The following is a 17,381-nucleotide window of genomic DNA, read 5'->3' as shown; positions in this document are numbered from 1 at the left end:
CTATTACATAGGGTGTAATAGTTACAGTTAAATGCATAAACAAACACTTCTGTAAATGATCATTATTTTGAATTTAGGCCTGGAACTTCTAAGCCCACAGAAAATCACAAGAATAACTGTGAGCCACTAACAGGGCTGGATTAATGCACAACCCTGGCCCCACCGCCACAGCTGGAGCTGCACCACCTCCTGCACCCCAATCCCCTGCCCCAGCCCTGAGTCTACTCCCGCACTCAATCCTCCCAGAGGCCCCACAAAATTTAATAGCCCCGGGCCCACAGGAGAGTAAATCTGGCCCTGTCCACAAAACCTGAGTTAGGCCCCTTGGCTCCCTAAACAATGAATGGGAAGGGACAGATGCCTTAGTGTGATCCACAAAAGCCAGCATACTAGATCGGGGGCCGCCAAAGCTAGCCAATGGGAGACCTTGATAAAAGGAGTGAATCCTCAGCCCTGTCTCACCCATGAAGAAGATGGGTGCCAAAATCTGGGCTGTAGGGAGGCACCTAATAGCCTCTCTCTGCTAGTGACCCACAACTGGAAACCTGTCTCCTGGAGTCAGGCAGCTTAGGCGCCTACATTCTGTCCTGTGAGTATCAGTTGGATGCCTGATTCACTCCATACAAAGCGGGGGTGACTGGGAGGATCGCCACTTTATTTTTTGTCCCAGTTAGAGCACTCACTTAGGATGTGGGAAAACCCAGTTCAATTCCCCCCTCTGCTTGGGGAGCAGGGGGAGGAAGGATTTGAACAGGGGTCTCCACCTCTTACTACGGTGCTCTAACCACTAAGCTATGGGATACTCTGATGTTGGGCTCTCAGTCTCTCCTGTTGATGGTATTCCTCTTTGGATAGAGTCCTTGGAGTTCAGGGACTCCCACCTCTGTGGGTGCCCTAACTACTGGACTAGTCTCTCTTCCTCTGGTGCAATTATTCTCATTTTTTGTACACAGTGGAACAACTTCAATGGGAGACTGAGGCTCCTGAGAGGTGGGAGACACCTATTCAAATCCTCTCTCTCTTTCTGTTCGAAAGGGTAATCAAACCTGCATCTCATATCACAGCTGAGTGCTCTAACCACGGGCTAAAATTTATAAGGTAGGCCCCACCACCAGCCACATTTTGAATGAGACCCAAAGCAGTAAGCAGCCTCTGATGAGGGCCCATATGTAAGTAGGTGGACAAACCCCTATATTCCCCAGGTTCCTGGATCACTCTGGGCTTCAGCAAGAGATATATGCCCAAATACCTAAAGCAGAACAGCAGTTTACATGCCTACAGGCAGAAAACTTAGGTGCTGAAGAAACTTTTACCTCAAAAATTTAGACCCTGAGTTAGTTTAGGCATCTAAAGGGTTTGACAGTTTTATCGATCACAGTAGACCCTAAAACTGGGAGTTCGGTGCCTAAGTACAATTATGGATCTGGGCTCTTTTGCCTAACAAGTGAAGCACTAAATACATCTCTTACACTACCTTATTGGCAAAAAAGTACTTGGCAAAAATGTCCATATTGTTCCTCTCTCTCCATGCATTGTAATGTATTAATAAGTTTTCGTCCCACTCTGCTTCAAGGTCTGGAAAACCAGCCATACTGTAAGAAAGTAAAAAAGCTCAATCTATTCAATGGAAGCTGAAGCTAAACTAATACAGATTACAAGAAAGGGGCACATTTTAAGTCACCATAATTAACCACTGGAACAACTTACTTAGGGACATGAGTGGTATATTCTCTCTGTTGCCTGAAGTCTTTAAAGCAAGACTTGATGTTTTTCTAAAAAATCTGCTCAAACTCAACCAGAAGTTATGGGCTTGGTGCAGCAATCACTTGGTAAAATATTATATTGGAACAGACATGTATTGGTGGTTTTATTGTTTTTAACAGTATTAACTTCCCAATAGTGAAATAAGGGCTGAATTTTTAACAGTAAGATTGGTATCTTGCTTAAAGCTGCAGTTAATGCAATTTCTTATCTAGTGAAATGGAAATAGCCATCTTTGATTCATGGTCAGCAACAAAATGGTGACACCAAAGAGCTGACACATGAGTTACGCTCCATCTCTCCTGTGAACCAACTGCACTCATCCACAAAATGGGAACACCTTTTTGTTTAATAAAAGCTGCTTGTTTTATTTTAAAAGTAGAGAGAAATGATTTATGAAAAACACTCCCATAAAAAGAAACTGGAACAAAATTGAAGCCAAAGGGTCATCTTAAAAAAAAAAATCTTTTGCGAGACTGTAAAATGTTCACATTTATGTTAAATAGCAATAAATTTCTCTTTACAAAAGCCATCTTTATGTCAGATACAGACTGTATGTAACCACAACCATAGCTAATGCTACTCTAGCAAATTATTTTGCTGATAGCAAAAAGTCAAAAAAATTATAGCAATACCAGAATTTATGCTAGCACTTCTTGAAATATGCCAGAAATAGAGTTATTTAAAAAAAAGTGAATTTGTTTTTATGTATTAACCTTTATTCAAGTGCCTTTTCAAGGCTCTATTAACTGATACACAGTACGTAAAAGAGTTTATAATGTGAATGTTAGCAGACCCTTAACATAGTGGAGTAAGCGTTATTGCAAAATTTGGAAAAATATGGTGTGGTAGTAAATAAGCTTGTTCAACACAACTATAATCAAGAAAAGGCCATTATGACAACAGCATACTGTGGAGAGTTGATGATGTCAAGAAAATTAATGGACAACCACCAATTGGAATTCTTCTGTCACAAGCATTCTTTCAGAATTAACCTTTTCAGTGGGATTCTTAGTTCAAGGCATTACAGGGAATAAAATAGGAAGAGTTGAGACTGTGAATACTGAAAAATGAAAGTTTTCAGATTCACAGCAATTTGCATTTTAGTTCATTCTGTAAAAAAGTTCAGGGAGAAAAGTCAGTCTTATATAGCAGTGAGGGCAAGCTATAGAACTGACTCAACTGTTACTTTTACAAAAATCTCCCATTGTATATACCTACACTATTTCTTTATACACCTTATATCAAAGGACCCTCTGTTTCTTTAGGTATTACTCATTACCCAGCCATACTTACCAGGTTATTTTGATTTCTCTGGTGACTAATAATATATTTATCTAACTGCCTCAGCTATTTTGGGTCTGTCAGATTTATACTAACTGTTTCTACAACTACTTTTTCTGGTCTGATATAACATTTTGTGAACTTAATTATTCTCCTGCTGGCACTTCTGGAAGGAATTTTAGAGCATCTTCTGTACTATAGCCCACTTCTTCACATAGCCCCGTGCCTACTGAGTAAGGTCCTGCTAAGGCATCAGTTATAGTGACAGAGATCAGAGCTGTATGACCTTCAATCAAACGCCCTGGTTGAAAAAAATAATTAGGTGGGGGATATTTTTATAAGCAAGCTAAGACAGGCTGGTCCAAGAAACTAAAATCTTCCAGAAGTAAAAAGATTAAAAAGTAATATAAAAACAAGTTTCTAAAACTTCAAACTGTGATGTTTACAGGTGCAATTTTTTTGTGTCTTAAAGAAAAAACCAATAATTTATATTATATCAGATTACTCAGAGGTCTGTGCTCACATCTGCCTCCAAGTTTAACTGCGAATCTAAATTGAAGAACATGCACTACAGGTCTCCACTGTTGGTTATGTACTTATGCAGTCTGCACGGTCTATGCTGATATGTTTATAGAAAGACTGAAGAAAAAAAGATTTTCAACACTTAGCTGAGCTTTACCTCTTACCATCTGAAGTTCACTGAGAAGACATCACCAAAATAGGAAGACATCACTCATAGTTCCAGTTCAGATTTTTAAACTGTACTCATAGCATAACATTTTACAATATTTCAGCTCAGCTTTTTGAAAGTGTTATTTGCATATTACCATTTGGTATAAAAACATACTTGAGACTCCTTAATTTGTTTTGTCTGTTTGCATCTTAAGAGCATGAAATATGCAGGGTGTCCATATGTACAATAATCTGACTGCTCTGCTTGTCAACTACTAAACAAAACTAAAAAGTAGCATTTTCAGATACTATAACTCAAACAATATTTACGAAACATCTGAAGTTAAGTTGATAAAAACATTCATTTTGGCAAGATCTCAACTATTTTATTCACAAAATATAAGCAAGCTTCTGTTTTTCTCTCTCTCAAATGAAAATCCTCTTCGAAGGAAGAAATTTAACAGGTTCTTCACATACAGTGATTATAAAAGATTCAGTACTGAAAACCTTAAGAAGGCCAATGAACCTTACAAATACAAACTTGCACTTTGTACAAAAGCTCCTTTTTTAAAAGAAAGTTCAGTAATAGAGTTAAAAATATACAGTTTTAGCTGCACAGAAAAGCATTTATTTCAAACTCAGTGGCATAGTGTTATTTTCGCCTACGTGGAGAATTCTCCCTTCGTCTGTCCTCATTTTTCCTAGATTCTCTACATTGGTCAGAATATCTGCTGTACTTCTCTGGGCATTTCTCTGCACCATTCCGATATCGATTCTCCTGCTCCTCTTCCTCTCTGGGACTTGAATTATTACGGTTTCTTTCTCTAGATTTTGACCTCTCTTTTCTCCTGCTGTGATGTACACTGTCTTTAGTGCAGTGTTTGTCCTTTTCATTATCAGAAAACGAAGTTCTTCTGTCTGTTTTCTTCTTTTTGGAATTACCGTGTTTATTTTCTAAATCCGTATTTCTTTCACGATACCTGTCCTTTCCACTTCGGTAACTGTTCCTGTCAGTGGCATCAGCTTTGTCATAGGGATATTTAGATAGATCTCCTCTCCTATTTGGATCTCTCAAATTTCTGTCAGCATTTCTTTCTGAATTTCTCTCAACGTCATAGCTATCTTCCTGCTGTCTCCTTTCTATTTTCTTTTCAAGTAGTTTCTTTTTACTCCCTTGTTTTTTCCTGGCAACTTTATCCAGTGCTTTATTTTTCTTTTGCATCTTTTTCCTTTTTACTTCAGCAGCATCTGAAAGTACAGCATACATGAGTGTTAACTGTTTTTAATTTATTCAGTGTCATTACTTATGCCGAATTAGAATATTACATTCTATAGAAAGTTTTGGGAGAAATGTTTTGCCAAAATTTTATATTAAATGCTTATCTTGCCACAGGGTTCAAAATAATGAGCTTAGAGTTTTGTATCTCTTTCCCTCATGTGAGTCTCTCCAAAGCATGCTGGGAAAATCTGCCCATGCTCTATTAATTGAAGAGAAATGACTTATTTTTAAATGGCAGCCTAAAACAGGTTTTTTGTTTAAAAAAAATGAAAAAGATTCTCTAAAGGAAAGCTAAGGAAAAAGAAATTTGGTAAACTGGCTATCACTTCCAAGATTTCCCCATATTTTATTCTTCATTTTCTAGGTTTTGTTGCTGGCCTATACATCCACTTGTTTTATTAATACAAAAACAACAACAACTTCATTTAGTGACAGTAAGGTTGCATGTGGACACACTGCATCCACCCACAATTTTAAAAGCCTGGAAATAAAGGGAGTCGTCTACATTCCTTCCCATTTTATATTGCCTAAGTGCTGTCAATACCACACTCCATCCAACAGAAAGCTTCCACTTGCATCTCCAATAGATAACAAAAAGAAATACATATTCCAACTTCATGAAATCCTCACTCTAAACACAACCTTACAAGAAACCTCAGCATTAAGGCAAAGTAATTTCTCAAATATAGGGAATTCAGATCTGCCTATCTGTTGATTCAAGAATTATAAGTGTCACCATTAGTTTCCCTTAGAATCATATTTCCCTTATTTTAAGTTTATGAGTGTGATGGGAATGTTCTGATGAAACCTTACCAATCATTAAACAAAATTACTGTGTGCATTAAATGGCTAAGGAACATATGAGAAGCAAGAGTACGGTGTTATAGCCAAAACTATGCAGATGTGGCTGCCACCCACAGAGAGGATAAAAGCCTTGATGACATACAATACAGGGAGGTGAAGGAGAATCATGGAAGACTTGCATTTTTGGAGCTGACAGATCTGGGTTCCATTCCTGTTGGAGACCCCACTGTGCCCATACGTACAGCACGTGGATTTATTACAACAGTTAGAGCAATGCAAGCTATCAGGGTGACTGGAGAGAGCAGGACCATCGCACAGATCCTCAGGTTCATACACGGAGTCAGTGACAGAGACAGATATAGAATCCAGGAATCCTGACTCCCAGCTCACTATTCTAACATGCTAGATCACACTTCCTACCCAGAACTGGGAAGAGAACTCAGGAGGAGTCCCAACTCCCTATCCTTAATTAGATCATCCATCTTCCATAAGCATACTCCTCCCACAGAAGTCTCTCAGTCCAAAAGGGGCTGAGGTCCCTGCAGTAGTCTGCTCAAGTTATCCTGAGGGAAAGAGAAGGGATATTGGAGAAAGTCATGACAGAGTTATGGGATAGTATTGCAGCAACATGAGATACTCTGAGACCCATTTCCACGATGTAAGTGGTTGCAGCTGGTGGGCAACAGCACCTTGACAGAGGTTTCAACCACCAAATTACCCCAGGCACCAGCTTCAGCCTACCATAGAGAATGACCAGTCCCAGAAGCTTTTCCAGTGATTCCCCCAGTCCCTGCTGCTCCTCCATGCACAAGATAGGGCAAGTTCATCAAACTCTCACTTTCATGCAGAAAATCTTAGGTGACCTCATATGCTCTTGTATCAACAGTTCAGTTCCACCGCATATATTATTTTGTTACTCTGCATTTACATTGCTGAGGCTTTGCATCAGAGTGAGAGTTTGAAGAAGTAAGGATATAGCACTTTTAGTATCTGCTACAGATGAAAGTAAAAATCTTATAGAGTGCTTGAAGTGTGTTATTGACAGCACTGGAGACAACGTGAGGGTGGCAAGGAACACTGGAGACATCCCCCTTATTTTCATGCTTTTAAGATTTTGGGTGAGGTATGTCCTGTGCAATCTTAACAGTCACTACGCAGTTTTTATTTATGCTATTACTACTTAAAGACAGCAAAGACAATACAGCTAAAAAAGTAAATTATGTTGCTAACTTAGAAGAGGTAGTTTTTTTCCTCTGCATCCCACCCAAAAAATAGGTATCCAGGTTCTACATTTACCTCACAGAGAAGCAAAGCTTTAAACAACATCTAGATTTCCGAACAGACTAGTGTCTATCTCCATTGTGAAACAAATTTAATTTTCCCAACCTACTAATATCTGTCAATGCAGAAACTATTTAGTATTCATTTAAGGTAACCAGATAGCAAATGTGAAAAATCAGGATGGGGGTGGGAATGTAATAGGAGCCCATATAAAAAAAGAGCCCTGAATATTGGGACTGTCCCTATAAAAATCGAGACATCTGGTCACCCTATATTCAATGGAATGAACAGACATGGTAGACGTTTCCAAAATCATGGATAGTGTCATTATGTTGATTGATCACTAAAAGAAGGGCTTAAAGGATGAGCTGCAAATAAAATACAAACATTACATCAACAGTATGTGCTGAACATCCCCTAGAGTGAAAATCACCACAAAGAACACAGCTAAAAAACAACCTTCATTTCTTTTTACTCTAAACACTGCAATGTCACACTGGCCAGCTCTATCTCTGCTTAATTGCCTTTTGAAAGCATCACAACTACCAAGAAGAAAATAAAACATTTTATTTTAGATCATATAACTGAATTTTACAGCAGCTGCCTAACCTGATGTGGAGAGAGAGTTTGCTGGTGCTTCTCTGATGACATGTTTAAAACCAGCCCATAGGGAGTAACTTAAGTCAGATTTTACAATATGTTGGGTTTTTTTAATAGAGTTTCTTTTTTCATTATTATAGCTCTACTGGAATGTAAAAAATAAGAGACTTAGTAAAGTAGTTTAATGGATAAAAAAATAACTAACTTATTTGACTATGAACAAGCTTGGTGCTCCAACAGACAATACGGAGTCACAGCTGAGCTGACAGGGGAGATGTTGGGACACACAGTAAAAGACAAGTTCACTATTTGTTATGTGTTCAGTGCCTTCTTTCTCTGTTCCCTTTAGATGTTCAGAACATATTGCTGAAGCAATTTTCAATTTTCTTTTCAGGTTCACCCTGGAAATTTACCTGAAGACCAAGAACACCCTTTCCAGAATAAAATGTTTTTAAATCTGGCTTACTTCCTTTCTGTTCTAAGAAACATGGAATTTCTTTAATTCCTGGCCCATATCCTATTATATATGCACAGAGCTTCCATCAGCACAGGAATCACAAATTCTTAGATTGTTCTTTAGCAAGAGATTTTCGCCTAGCAACATTTATGTGCCAGGTTTAATTGCTAGACCAGTACTACACTGTTAAGAGAGTTAACAATAGATTCCTCTGGGAAATGCTTTTCAGAATACTACTAGGAAGTCCTCATTATAATCTACGGAAAGATACAAAAATGTGAAGAAACTGAGTTACAACCAACAATTAGCCTTTGCTTTCTAGCAAAACCGTGATGTTTAAACCATTAGGGAATACACAGTTACAAAAAAGAAATCTGATTATCTCTCAGAATTATTAGTTAACACTGTATTTAATTATTTTTGCCACATTCCTGCTTCTAGTGTACATAATCAAAGCATACCGCAGAGATTATCAAAATGCATATATTTATCTGTTTCTGAATGGAAAAAGGACAATATAGTACAAGAGTGTGTCCTTTTACAAAAAAGCATGCTCACATTGACAGACTGCAGAATCAGTTGGTTTTTCACTAAGGACTTACCTCTCTGGTTCCTATCAAGCAGCTCAGCCAAGCTGCAGCTGTCTATCCAGAAGCCATCTGGCTCTTTGCTGAACTTACGTCTCTCTGACCCGGTTAAACTGTGCCCTCCACTAGTGCTTTGTCATCATTAATGCAATAGCTTTATAGTGATAAACAATCAATTCAGACTATGTAAAGTAAGCTTGCAACAGAAAACAAAAATGCATTTCTAATACATGTGTAATTCATACTGCTTGTGTACTTGGCTTTATTAGTATTTTTTGCTACTAAAATCATAATAAAATCAAATTAACTTTGAATCAGCAAGCTTCCTAACTACAGAAGTTCATGCTGTGCTATCATCTGCTCTCCCACCATACTATATAAGACTAAATGCTCTAAATTAGAATAGCAGATATATTTTAGCTTAACAATGTTTATTATACTTCATGTTAAAAAGCAGATTTTACATCAGCAAGATGATCTTATTAAAAATACTAATTATAATTGTAGCAGGGTGGATCCCTGCTCTGGCCCTGAAGGGTTAAAAACAGCCCAGGGAAGGGGCCAGAGCTGGAGAAAGCAGCCTTTTAGGCTGGGCTGATTGGGGAAGTGGCAGCAGCTGGGGGCACGCCCCAAACTGAGCCACAGGCCCTTATAAAAAGGGCAGAGAAGCCAGGAGCCCAAAAAGTCTTCCTCTGCCTGTAGAGGGAGAACAGCCTGGCTGCCAAAAACCAGAGCAGGTACCTAGGGTAAAGCAGTGCTGGGGAAAGGCAGTGGAGCTGGGGAGCTCCTTCCTGGAAAGCCCCAGGCTGTGGCCTAGAAGTAGGCCATGAGGTACTGGGGTTGCAGGGTGCAACCCAGGGGTAGGCCAAGGCAGCAGGTCCAAACCCCTTTGCTGATGATGAGAGGCTAACACTGCAGTCTGCCCCAGGGCTTGGGGGCTAGCTAATGACTGGGCAGTTGCCAAGACCCTGAGGCAAAGTGGGGATAGAGTGGGGGTGGGGGTTCCCAGGAGGGGGAAACCCTTAAGAGAAAGGGGTTACTGCCAGGGGGGCAGAACCCCACAGAGAGAAGGAGGCACCGGGGTCCAGGGAGGGACACGGGACCAGTAGCGGAAGCCAGAAGATGGATCACCGGCCTGCAGAGGGCGCTCCGAGCTGTGTATGTGAGCTAATTCCCTGAAGCAACCGGCAGGAGGCACCGCGGGGGTGAGTTCGCCCCGTTACAATAATACATGAAATTCTTGCACAACAGATTGTCAGCCAAAGTTTCATCTTTCTTTGAGAATTCTCAAGGGACAGGAGCCTTGGTTATTATAACAGCGCACCATACTGCTTCTGAGCAATAGGAATGGGAGGTGGATTCAGAAACCCAGATCTGCATAAGAAGCTAAATGAATTGCAGAGAACTGAGCAATCCCTTGTTTGACACATGAAATAGCACAACTGTGGTTACAGGGAAGTAAGGAGCCAAAAAAATAAAATAAAAGGGATTGGAATCCAATGGACAGGGCCATGAGACAGGCCTGTACTAAAATAATAATTAAAAAAATCAGGTGTGTTAACCTTTACAGTTCACTGATAATCCTACCAAAAAGACACTGGTGCTTGGCCAGTATTTATAAACCAGTATCAGGAAGTGAATCTGAATAGTAACTCCATGCAATGGATGCATCAGTTTAAGTAAACAGCACACAATATAATAGGTTCCTCAAAAACACATTTTTCACTCTCTGGAAACAGACTCCCAACAGTTATAACTTCTATAATTAAAATTACTATGGATTTAAAAAACAATGAGGAGTCCTTGTGGCACCTTAGAGACTAACCAATTTATTTGGCATAAGCTTTCGTGGGCTAAAACCCACTTCATCAGGTTTTAGCCCACAAAATCTTATGCCCAAATAAATTGATTAGTCTCTAAGGTGCCACAAGGATTCCTCATTGTTTTGGCTAATACAGACTAACAGGGCTGCCCCTCTGAAACCTGTCACCTTGTATGGACTGAAAGCAATTTCTTTTCTTCTAGGATTTCCAGAATTTTATCAAAATTACAGATAAGAATTTTTAAAGTGCAGATTTAGCAATAAATATTAAATATCAACTACAGCTATTTCCTCGTGGTAAGTATATCAGTACACACAGTAAAGAGAGAATGAGATAAAGGAGAGATGTTGTTTAATACCTGAGTCACTGCTATGGCCACTGCCAGAAGAGGAGTCACTGCCACTAGATGATCCCGAGCTACTATTACTGCTGACAGAATTGGAATCGGAGGAGTCGTCAGACTCTGAGGAAGATGATGAGCTATCTGATGACTCAACATCTTGTTTCTGTGTCATGATCATCTTTGGTGCATTTTTCAGATGTTCCCGTAATTCATCCCTAATTAGCAACAAAAAACAAGTCTCAATCCTTAAACAAAAAGTCAAGCAATGTCAAATCATGATTAAGACCAAAAAAACCCAAAGATTTCTTACGTTAGTCCTCCAAGACCAATGGAAGTGAAAAAATTGATGGCAAATCGAGTGTTTCTTGGGTTGTCCCGAGGCAATAATCCTTCAAAAAAAGGTTGCAGTGTTCTGATAAAAACAAAACATTGAAGTTAAACCTCACGCAGCAGACTATTCTTAATTTCTACATGCATTTGTTGAAAAATACATCATAGGAATCCCACAGGACAAAAAACAGCCTTTGTTCATGCATTGCTTTTTGTGGACACTGCAATGGATGAAAAAGCAATGCTTTCGTGGGTCCAACAAAGTAAGTGTTCCTTTAGCAGAATTTTAAAATTTCTTCATAAGCCTCTTGTGGTTTTATAAAAAGAGATGGCCTTTCCCTGTCAGATTATGACAACTTTAAGAGCCTGATTCTGTAGCAACTCTCCATGTAGAAATTCCATTGAATTGGGTCCTAAAGTAGGTCAAAGTTTGGGCTTCAATGAGTTTTGAGTGTCTGTTTCATTTACCATCATATAGGAGAACAGCTCCTGAAAATGAGTAAGCCTTAGATCCTCAAGAAATAACCTGAACAAATAGAAGGATCCTCACTGTTGTGTCAGTACTGGAACACACACATAAGAGAATGTTTTACTTTTGTTGTGCTTAAAATTAAGCAATTAATCTTATAAAAATATAAAGTTAATATTTCAGGCTCTGCCAAAAAAAAAAAAAGACTATTCTGCCCCACACCCTTCAGGAATGATGCTGATATATACAAATACATGTGCTTTAGCTCGGAAAGTTACTATTCAAGTTGAAATAGCAGTGGAACAAAACCAAGAAGATACAGGCCCTGATTCTGCAAATATTTATGCATGTTTAACTTTGACTAGTCACAGCATGTACACCGACATCAATGTGCACACGTTTGTCTTTACAGAATTGGGGCCATAATTTGTTTTGCATTTTCATTTAGTAAACTTTCATGTGAAAATGGAGAGTCTGTATGTATTCTTACAGGGTGAAAGCATTCAAAAGACAACGTTAAAGAGTAAAAATTCAACTTACTCATCCTTTAATCTTGCATTAAGATTAGGAAGTCCCATATATTCACTAAGTTCCTGGAAGAATATTTTGACAAAAATTCTACTTGACGACGTAGTAGTTTCTTCACTCAATATTATACATTCAAGGACCTGAAAATGTTAAGAAAAAACACAGGTTAAATACATACATCCGGTTCTATTCTTATTTTTAGAAGTTCAAGCTCATCCTTTGGCCCATACATAAAATAGCATCTTTCATCCCAACACTATAGCAATATAGTTCCTAGACTTAAAAAGGTATCCCTGACACAAAGCACGATATATTGTAATTTATTTCTGAGCACCACAGACTAACTATTGAAGAAAGAAGCTAGGACAAAGGTCTTTTCTACTTACACTCCAGGGAAGTGAATCTGTGTACAGAAGATGAGCAAACATCTTGGCTACATTTCTCAATTTGTTTGTTTCCAAACGGTGGATAGTATCATACTGTTCTTTGAAAATAGCTTCAAAGGATTCCATGTATTCTTTTTTTAACATGCAGAAACGCTGAAATAACCAGATTAAATAGAACATTAAACAAAAATACACTTAGAACTAAACATTTTATACAAGTCTTTCCTTTTAAAAGGAAGGAAAAAATACCTTTAAATGGAATATAAAGATCAATTTATTACCTCCCGCAGTTTCACAGAGGAAACTAATCTTGTATTATGAAACAATTACCAAATTTGACATGTTACTAGATAAGGTAATTTCTTCTACCTTGCAACATCTGGTTTCTAATAGCCTCACCTGGTGGGACCCCTTAATATAATACCACAGGCCATAATATTTTTAATTGCATCATTGCAAGTTTATTTGAAATTAGAGAAGTAGAAGGGAGCATAGTTAGTGTCAAGACATTTCAGGGAGAAACAGCAATTCCAAGAAATAGAAAGAACACACTTGGTTCCATAATAATCCTGAACGTTGAAATATGTTTCAGTGGCAATCTGTAATAAAAGTACTATAAATTTCAACATGCAGGATTATTATGGAACCAAGTGCTTTCTTATAATCAGTTACTAGCAAATTATAAGGTAATTGTTGAGTACTAGGTGAATAATAGGAGAAGGAAATATGGTCCTTTGTGCACAGCTACATCAGCAGTAACATTTTCTGAAATCTGATAGTCTAGAAATTAATGAAGCTTCTGTATTGTAAGTAACCTTGTAAGGACATCAAAAGTTTTACTTATGTAATCTTATATTACTGTCAGCTATACTGAGATTACAGGTGGAGTAAAAGAAAAACTGCTACTTAAGTAATTGTAACAAAAGTTATAACCAATTTTACATACACGAAGAGAAAAACCTGATTTGTTTCTTTTAGTGACAGAGAGGTGCAGGAATGCGTAAAGTCATCCTAATTTGCTAAATTAACTAACTAAGCAACCTTAATAAAGTGGAGAAACAACGGAGAACTGCAAAATACCATCTTTCCTGCTGTTGCAAGAAAATTATAACAAAGAATAGTACTTTGCACTTATGTAGTTCCATTACTGTTACTGCTATGTATTGGCCACTGGACCATCCTTCTACAAGATAGGAACATTAAAGAAAAAACAGGGAAAAAGTGTGCTCCCATTCTGCATTTACTGTGAATGCTTATTACCATCTAATGGATAATCCAACTACCTCAGCTCATATAACCAACTTCAGGACAGAAGAGCCACACGTAATTGACGTATTTATCATAAAATATCAGATGCCTATATGAAAACTTTTACTGCCATATTACATAAAGCATATGTTTCTTGCTGTAAAATCTGAAGTCTGAAAGTGGAACTCACCCCTGCCAGTAAACCAAAGAATTTTTCATATGTTCTTTGTTGAGCACAGCAGTCAAGGATCATGTTGCAGAGTTCTTTCTGTTTTAAGATAACACAAAAATTCCTCTACATAAATTCTTTGTAGTAGTAGAAATCAACTCCATAAATGCAAAAATATTAAAGAATGATTTTTGCATGGATGCCATCTTTGAAACAAGAACTTAAAGGTTTTCCTAAAGAAAGGTCAGAGGGGTCAATTTCAGTAGTTTTCTGTATTTCCACTATTTTGGAAGGTATTTGGGGCTTGGCTATTAACTTTCTCTATCCAAACTTCTCCACCTGTCCAGATCTGTAGGGAAGTTATAATCCTGTAGTTTTACTAAAGAAGTGTCATCACAAATTCAACATTATGATTTAACTGCAAGATTAAAAAGACAATGGGTTGTACAAAGGGAAACCACTTTTAAAGCACTGATCCTTTTCTTATTGCATAAAGGTGTCATAGAAAGTGAGTGATAAAGCCAAGCGTAAATGTGAAATTCCTTGAGTAAATGGCAGTTGAGAATGCTCTGTGATCTCAAGATCAGAACTTCAGGTGTTGATTCTACAAAGAGACTTATGCATGTGCTTAACTATACATTTGTGAGTAGTGACTTCTTTAGGACTATTCCTGTGCAACGTTAAGCATGTGTGAATGGGTACATTTACCCTACAGAGACTACACTAGCAGAGTTATGCTGGCATAACCCCATAATGTAGATGCAGCCTAACTGACAAAAGGGTTTTTGCTGCCAGTGTAGGAAGACCACCTCCACAAACAACATTAGCTACATTGACAGAAGCCCTCTTCTGTTGATATAGCTACATCTGTGGGGGTGAGAGTGAGGTGTGGGTGGGGATTAGAAGGGAGAAGGAAGCATTCATATCAGCAGAGCTATGTTAGTCAAGGGTGTGTTTTTTCATATCCCCAATGCTGCTGCTACAACAACTTTCAAATACAGACGATGCCAAAATCTTTGCAGGATTGAGGCCTAAATTACTCTCACATTCATGTCTACTCTTAACCACAAATTTAATCCAAATAAGGCTAAAATTATTCCCTTCTTGTATTACAATTAAGGGACTGTTGAGTAAGTCAGATACCAAAGTTAAGTTTTAGTAAGGCCCAATAGGAACACAAAATAAAAGAACTAAAAAAACCCCCACCAATTAAAATAGGTTTTTTTTTTTGTTTGTTTGTTTGTTTTTTTTTTGTTAAATTTCTTCTCAATGCCAAAAACGCAAATATAAGATCTGGGCTAGTTCATTAAAACCAAAAGACACCACACAAATGTTGAACAGTACATTTGTTTCTCTAATTCTTGTATGTTTAACTGTCAAAATATAGTATATGGCTTTTTTAAAAATGACACTTTACTTGACAGTCCCAGTTTAGATATTTTTATGCACATTCTATTCTGCTATATAGAACTTTCTGTCATCATTGAAAGGAGGAGTTCTTGAAGAATTTTACAAGTAAAATAATTTGGAAGAATAATTGATTAACAAGTGTAACTGCAATGTTTTTATCTGGACTTCCCTCACCTCAAATCAGAAATTTCTTACATTTTAATTACTGTACACCAAGAAAAGCTACATCAAACAATAAGGCTCAATCATGAATTTGCCACAAGTCCTAACAAGGGGAGTGCCCTGTTGCATTGCCCCTTGAAGCAGACCAGGAGATCATGACTCAGAGTAGGTCTATGCTAGAGAGCTTTGAGCTGCACAGCTCTAAGATCTCTAGTGCAGCTGCTCTATGGCGATGGAAGAGAGCTCTCCTGCCAACATAATTAGTCCGTCCCCAATGAGCAACAGTAGCTATGTTGGTGGGAGAAGCTCTCCTGTAGACATAGTGCTGTTCACACCGGTGCTTATGTCAGCATAATTTAGGTGCCCCTAACCGACATATATTATATCAACAGAAGTGGTAGTGTACACAGCCTGAGTCATAATCTGCTTTCCAGTTCCCTCTGCTCCACTGGGGAAGGTACACTTGTGCAGAAGTGAGATGGGGGAATGGGGATATAGCTTCTTTCTTCTCTGCATTGCTATCTGGGTAGCTGACATACAGGGGTATGGGATCACCTTACACCTCCTTACTCCCTTGCACAATTGTGTAATTGGGTCCATAATCTGCCCCTGCGGCAGCAGCTTAAAAACCATTTATAAAGAATAATTAATATTAAGACAACAGAAGCAAACATTTTCATATAAATGGACAGTACATTTAACAATACTGCACTTCGTAAAATTTAGTTAACATTTTATTTTCATTAACAAAAATAAAAAATTATGCTAGTAGTTCCCAAATACATTATGTTTTAAAATGCCAACTTTGTAGATTTTTGGAGATGTCTGATCTAAATGTTATGAAGGATCTGTCTAGCTGTTTAGATCACATCATAACATTTTAACAAGATGACTTGTCTGACTTGTGAAAAATAAAAAAAGAGATTGCACGCTAAAAGTTACAATTAGACTGTCAGTCATACCTCTTTAGCAATTAGTTTAAATATTTGTCTCTTTAGACTAATTAGAAATCTTAGGAAAAACGGAACACACACATTTATAGTTATTTCCTCAAAACTGAGAAGTCAGAACAAAAATTTCCCCCAATCAATAGAGAATAAATATATTTAATACAACTACAATTTAAAAAAGTCAAAACAGATTTATACTTTAAATTTGGTAAGTCTTATATTAAATCTGTTGTAATGTACTTCCATTTGCACTCCATTCCTTCTATCATGAAATACTAAAAAACATTTTTGCCCATTACACAGCTCAAATACACAAAACAAGCTAATAAAAATAAAGACATCTATTCAGTGTTAAACAAATAACTTTCAGCAAATACTGTACCAAAAAAAGTTAACTTATAAATCTGTTTAAGGCCATTTTTTCAATGTAGTCACATTGTGTTAGCTTGATATATTAAAATGCATATTAACTTTTTTATATTACCCTCCTGTTTTACAGTAATGCTGTAATCAGTTTTCAAACAATAAAACAGGGCAAAGTGCTGATGCCATTGCTAATAAAGTCAGCACGAGTTGCAAAACCAATTATTTTTTCCTCATATTAAATGCAATTACAACACTGATATCCCTTGAGGTTTACAGTAATTAAATATTTTAACATTTTAATTAAATATTACAATGATTTCTAGGAGAATATCTTGAATAACCACATGCATGAAAATAGATTTACCCACAAAGACATTCTTGCTAATGTTATCAAAACAAGTTGAGGTTAAGTCTAGAGTAACTGTCGTCTAGATTAAAAATTAACAAACTTTGAAATGATTAAATTAATTTT

General features: G+C 37.5%; 1 protein-coding gene across 1 annotated transcript in view; it reads right to left on the bottom strand.

The window, feature by feature from the left end:
• Nucleotides 1–2,274: 2,274 nt before the first annotated feature.
• CWC22 (CWC22 spliceosome associated protein) overlaps nt 2,275–17,381 on the bottom strand; it is a 47,154-nt gene continuing 32,047 nt past the window's right edge. The window contains exons 15-20 of the mRNA XM_032783816.2: nt 14,043–14,120; nt 12,605–12,757; nt 12,231–12,358; nt 11,202–11,303; nt 10,907–11,106; nt 2,275–4,965 (exon numbers count right to left, since the gene is read on the bottom strand). Of these exons, the coding sequence (XP_032639707.1) occupies nt 4,370–4,965; nt 10,907–11,106; nt 11,202–11,303; nt 12,231–12,358; nt 12,605–12,757; nt 14,043–14,120 (1,257 nt within the window). The 3' untranslated portion in view covers nt 2,275–4,369. The remainder of the gene's footprint in view (nt 4,966–10,906; nt 11,107–11,201; nt 11,304–12,230; nt 12,359–12,604; nt 12,758–14,042; nt 14,121–17,381) is intronic.

Source organism: Chelonoidis abingdonii, chromosome 10, assembly GCF_003597395.2.
Source record: "Chelonoidis abingdonii isolate Lonesome George chromosome 10, CheloAbing_2.0, whole genome shotgun sequence".
NCBI classification, from domain to species: Eukaryota; Metazoa; Chordata; order Testudines; family Testudinidae; genus Chelonoidis; species Chelonoidis abingdonii.
Note: the sequence above shows the minus strand (reverse complement) of the source record. Positions and strands in the feature narration are given on the sequence as shown.